The sequence below is a fragment of the Tamandua tetradactyla genome, chromosome 6 (assembly GCF_023851605.1).
Source record: "Tamandua tetradactyla isolate mTamTet1 chromosome 6, mTamTet1.pri, whole genome shotgun sequence".
In the NCBI taxonomy this organism is placed as follows: Eukaryota; Metazoa; Chordata; class Mammalia; order Pilosa; family Myrmecophagidae; genus Tamandua; species Tamandua tetradactyla.
In genome coordinates, this window is record NC_135332.1 from 99,636,591 (window position 1) to 99,642,590 (window position 6,000).

General features: G+C 40.8%; 1 protein-coding gene across 4 annotated transcripts in view; it reads left to right on the forward strand.

Moving 5' to 3' along the window:
* Positions 1-2,928, forward strand: part of LYN (LYN proto-oncogene, Src family tyrosine kinase) — a 156,458-nt gene extending 153,530 nt beyond the window's left edge. For all 4 annotated transcript variants that reach the window (XM_077166776.1, XM_077166778.1, XM_077166777.1 and 1 more), the window contains one exon: positions 1,465-2,928. In XM_077166776.1, coding sequence (XP_077022891.1) covers positions 1,465-1,667 — 203 coding nt within the window. In that variant the 3' untranslated portion in view covers positions 1,668-2,928. The remainder of the gene's footprint in view (positions 1-1,464) is intronic.
* The last annotated feature ends 3,072 nt before the right edge of the window (positions 2,929-6,000 follow it).

Here is a 6,000-nt window from a genome sequence, read left to right on the forward strand (position 1 = left end):
AATATACTGCCAAAGACATTGAAGTTGAGGGTTGGTATTGGGGTAAGTGGTTAACTCAAAAGGCCCATCAACTCCAATATCTTTTTCCTACTGAAGGAAACTTGCTTTATCTTCTAACATACCATGTTTGCTAGTATTCTAGCTTGCTGGCTGCCGGAATGCAATATACCAGAAATAGAATGGCTTTTAAAGAGGGGAATTTAATAAGTTGCTAGTTTACAGTCCTAAGGCCAAGAAAATGTCCCAATTAAAACAAATCTATAGAAATGTCCAATCTAAGGCATCCAGGGAAAGATACCTTGGTTCAAGAAGGCCAGTGAACTTCAGGGTTTCTCTCTCAAATGGAAGGACACATGGCGAACACAGAGTTTCTCTCTCATCTGGAAAGGCACATGGTGAACACAGTCAGGGTTCCTCTATCATCTGGAAGGGCACATGCATCACCTGCCAACTTCTTTTCCTGGCTTCCTGTTTCATGAAGCTCCCCAGAAGGCATTTTCCTTCTTCATTTCCAAAGGTCTCTGGCTGATGGTCTCTGCTTCATGGTGCTGCAGCGTTCTCTGCTCTCTCTGAATCTCCTATTCTCCAAAATGTTTCCTCTTTTATAGGACTTCAGAAACTAATCAAGACCCACCCAAATGGGTGGAGACATGTCGTTACCTATTCCAGCTTAACAACCACTCTTGATTTGGTTACATCTTCAGGGAGATGATCTAATTACATACAGTATTAAATAGGGATTATTCTGCCTTTACGAAATGGGATTTTGATTAAAATATGGCTTTTCTAGGGTACATACATCATTTCAAACCAGCATAGCTAGTTTTCGCTCTGGCCAACTAAATGTTGGCTTGACCTCTTTATTAGTCTCATAGGGCTGCCATAATTAAGTGACACAAACTGGGAAGCTTGAAACAATAGAAATATATTATCTCAAGTTCTGAAGGCGGCAAGTCTGAAACAAGGTGACAGCAGGGCCAGGCTCCCTCTGAAATCTGCAGGGGAGAATTCTTCCTTGCCTCCTATAGTTTCTAGGGTTTGTCGGCAATCCTTGGCATTCCAAGGCTTGTAGATGTATCATTCCAGTCTGCCTCTGCCTCCACATGGTGTTGTCCTCTGGGGGTTTCCTCCTCTCCTTATAGGAACCAGTCAATGGGTTGGGCTCCAGTTTTATGACCACACATTAACTTGAGTACATCTGCAAAGACCCTATATCCAAATAAGGTCATGTTCACAGGTACAGGACATGGAGAAGGGGTTAAAACTTCATCATAACTTTTGGGGGAACACAACTCAACTCATGACACCCTCGGTACTAAAATGTATACATTCAGTCATTTTCAGAAATGTTCTTAGCCTCTAAAGCTACTTTGTTATTGGAAGCAGGGTGTGGGTAGCTCAACAAATCCTGAAAAGCTCTTTCCTCTAGAGGAAAGTCTAAATGGGATGTCTTGTTTGTCTCAGGGAGAACGAATGCAGACGTGATGACTGCACTGTCGCAGGGCTACAGGATGCCCCGCATGGAGAACTGCCCAGATGAGCTCTACGACATCATGAAGATGTGTTGGAAGGAAAAGGCCGAGGAGAGACCAACGTTTGACTATCTACAGAGTGTGTTGGATGACTTCTACACAGCCACAGAAGGGCAATATCAGCAGCAGCCTTAGAGCACAGGGATGTTTGGGTCTCTTGGACATGGATGGCCACCTCACTTAAAAGGAAAAAATAGCAGACACTGGCCACATTGGTCATTTGACATGCATGGATCATCTGTATGCCAGGGTCTAGAAAGTCAAGGCTGAGTTACTCAGGAAGTTACCCTCTACACAAAAAAACTATTGTTTCTTCTCTGTGAAACTGCTGCCCAATGGTTTGCAGCTAGGACTGCTCCTCACCTGGACATTTTGCTCTGCTAGATCAACATCTGAATACATCCTTCTGAGGAAAAACCCTGTCCTCCAAATGCACTTGCTCTGGGCCCATGGTTAGGAGGGTCAGAGACCATCTCAACAATTCCAAATAGTACCAGAACAAGACTCATTTATAAAGTTAAACTGGCCATGATTCTGATGCTTTTTTGTATCTTCTTTCTGCTTTGGCTTATTTGTTGGAAAAAATTACTAATCAACCTATCAGATTTTGCAGGTGAAAGCAGCTTAATGTCTCTCCCAGATTTTAATTTCTTTGTGCTCTCTGAAATCTGAGACTACGACATATTTTCCTTCCTGGGAGACTGCACAGAACCCCTAGGTTGGAAGCAGCCAAGTGGTTTTCCTACTCCTCACTGCAGAAATATCATCTGTAAGAATGCAAAGCTGCTGTGTTTTGCAACATGGGTTGCATGCACTGTGTGGGCTAACAGACCTCCAAGGAAATAAAGAAGATACCAACATCTTGCCCAAGAATCCACTCCATCTTAAGAAGTCATAGTTTTAATAGTCTAGCATTTCAATTCCATGACTCCTTATATACAGACGTTTTTGACAATGTGTTTGAAAAACAGTAAAAGTCTAATCTCTGCAGAACCTTATGGGCCCTTCTAAAAAGGAACCATAAGAATGTTCTTTATTGCTTCAGATGACTTAAAATTTATTTTAATGATCAAATGTTAATTTTACTTGTACTCTAGAAGGTAAAATACCATATTTTGGGCTATTTTTGTGATTCAGCAATCTTTTCTAAATTGTGTAAGATGTGTGCAACTATTTATATCCAAGTGTAGGAAAGAAAATAAGTAACCACAGCTCAGTGATGAGCCACTGTAGCAAATGATTCAAGAGGTTTTGTTTACTAAACTTTTCTACTGTAAGCTTTGAATGGAAATGCTGTATCACATCATGTTGCACTTATTTTCTCATGTATATACCTAATATTTCTATTTTTTGATTTTATTAATACACTGGCCCAATGGCATTTCAAGCTTTTTAAGTGTGTTTGACATTTCCAACTATCATCAACATAAAAATGGGTAATATCTGGTGGGGAAAAATAAGAGAGAGGATTCAACATAGTAACATGATTTTAAAAACTTGTACAAGTTCTGCCTTGTCTTTTGACTTTTTTCGGATGGAGACCTGAGGAGTTGATGGCCTGCACACCTGAACTTCCCTTTGTGGAGGCCAAATAGAAAGTGTTTTCAAACAAGCTTAACAAGCACCATTAAAATTTCAACTTGGTATGTATTATCTGGGTCTTTGCTGCCAAGAGAACAGGATTCCACTTTTCCACAAATATTAACTTCTTTTTCTCTGTGTGTGTGCTTTGTTTTTGTTTGTGTGCTGTACAGTGGGGGTGGGGGTGAGGTGACATTTCATTCTTTTCCATGTGAATATCCTATTATCCAGCACCTTTTGTTGAAAAAAAAAGTTTTATTTTTGTTTTGGAGTGTAGGGTCAGGATTCAAACCTGGGTCTCCCAGAGGGCAGGTGAGAATTCTACCACTGAACTACCCATGCACCCCTTCCTGTGTGTTTTTTAGTGCTATTTCTGAAACATTCTAAATTTCTCAATTCACAAGTACTGTATTCACAAAGACAGAAGTCTACACTTGATCCATAATAGTCAATTTTCTACATAAAACTCCTCAGTCCCATTCGTGTTTTATTTCAGAATCATGAATATTGCACAATATAGCACATGGGGAAGAAGTGCAAAGAATTCCTAAGACATAAAGATGTTTCTAGAAGTTTGCTTAACTGACTGCCTCTTGTTTTTCTTTCCTCCACTCTGCTTCCCTTTGCCATTTTACATTTGATTTTCCCTCTCAACCAAGATGTGATCCTTTCTTCCATTTATCTTCCTCATTGTCATCTTTCAGCACATGCTATGGCCCCACAGTGCTCGGGGGACAGCCAGCACTTTCTCTTTCACCGTAGAATTCTGGCCTCCTCCTGACTGACAGGCAAAGTGAGGAACGGATGGGTGGTTGTATAGTTTTAGAGTCTCCGGCGGTGTGCAAAATGCCTGGCTTTCATCATCACCACCCAGGTCATCACCGAGAACATGAACACATCACTGTGTCCACCCCCATACCTTGCTTTGTTGTTCTGCCATGGAAGGGAGGGGAGGATATCAGTGTATTTAAAAAAACTTCTCGGGGGTGTGAGGGTAGTTTAGTGGTAGAATTCTGCCCTGCCATACAGGAGACCCAGGTTTAATTCCTGGCCCAAGCACTTCCCAAACAAACAAAAAAAACCAACAAAAAATTAAACAAATGGTGCTGCAATAATGGGATACTCACAAGGAAAAAGACCCCACCATACAGCATATTAAAAAAAAAAAGCTTCCCAGGTGAAAAGAGCCATACCACTGGGATGACCCATATTTCAAAGTTCTCTTCCCACAAATGGTTTGGCTTCCCAAGGGAGAGTGTAGGAGTAAGTAGGGGAGAAAGAAGGAAGAGAACATTTTTAGTATTTTGCACCTTTTTCCATTCGGATGAACATGCCGCTACTGACCTAAGTACAATTTGTGGCCATGACACTGGTATCTTGAGTAGAAGGAGCCGCTTGGCACCTCTACAGCTCCACCAAGCCTGCCTCCCAGGATTCTACCAGAATCCAACAGCAGAGAGAACTCACATGAACCACTGGCCAAGGGTCCTGCCCAGGCCCCCATTTTAGGGGAAATACTATACTACAGGTGCTGTGAACCTTGCCCCATGAATATATAAAAGGTCAACCAAAAGAGGCTGCATTTATTTACCTACTCAACAGGATAGACCAAGAGCACCAAAGCATTATTATAAACTCTCCCAATTCTGCCTGTTGTGCCTGCTTTCCCTCTTTCCTTCCTTTTGCTCTTACAAACTACAATCAATGCAGATAGCAGCTGAAAATCACTCAATACCAAACTAGCAGCATTTGATATGTTCAACTGAATTAAAAGAAATCCCCATCTTATGGCTCAGCTCTCAAGCCCATAAGATTTTTTAAAAGCAGTTTTGTTGTAACAAATTCCTATACCATATAACCCATCTAAAGTGTACAATCAATGTCTTCTAGTATATTCACTGAGTTGTGCATTCAGTCACCACAATCAATTCTAAAACCTGTTCACCCTCAAGAAGTTTCACTATGTTATAAGTCCCATGTTTCATCCTTTGGCTTTCTTCTTGTGATACACACAACCCTAAAATTTTCCTATCAACCACAATGACACCCACATTTCATCACGGTTAAATACACTCATTAAAAAGTGCTACCCTCACTTCTATCCATTTCCACACATTTAAAATAAATTTTATTACATATTTTGCACAAATTAAGCATCTGCTTCCCATCCTCTGTCTTTATTCTATCTGCTGGTGACCTTTGTTCTAGATATTAATACCATGAGTTTGCTAGTATTGGTAAAGTGATACAATATTTGTCCTTTTGTGTCTGATTTATTTCACTCAACATAATGTCCTCAAGGTTCATCCATGTTGTCACATGCTTCGTGTCTACATTCCTTCTTACAGGTGAATAATATTCCATCATATGTATATACCACATTTTGCTTATCCATCAGTTCACGGACACCTGGTTTTTCCATCTTTTAGCAATTGTGAATAATGCCACTATGAACATCACTGTGCAAGTGTTGTTCATGTCCATGCTTTCAGGTCCTCTGGGTATATACCTAGTGGTGAGATTGCCAGATCACGTGGCTGTTCTATACTTAGCTTTCTGAGGAACCACCAAGCTGTCTTCCAGAGCCCCAGACCATAAGATTTTAACAGCCGTTTTCCACAGCCACAGCGAGTTGTTCCTTGCTTTCTCAGTCAAAAGATACCCAACCCAACCTTACCCTTATAGTCTTTCCTTATTTTCTATTCCTGCCTAGTGGAAGGGGGATTCCAGTTTTCTTATCTCTTACATGAAGTTTTTAGAGTAAGTGAAGACAAGCCTTGCTATTCTACCTGATGGAAGTGGTAATTACGAACACACAACGATACCCCTACACCTACCATTTACCCAGTGTTTTCTTTTGTCCTTTGCCACTTGATAAAAATTATCT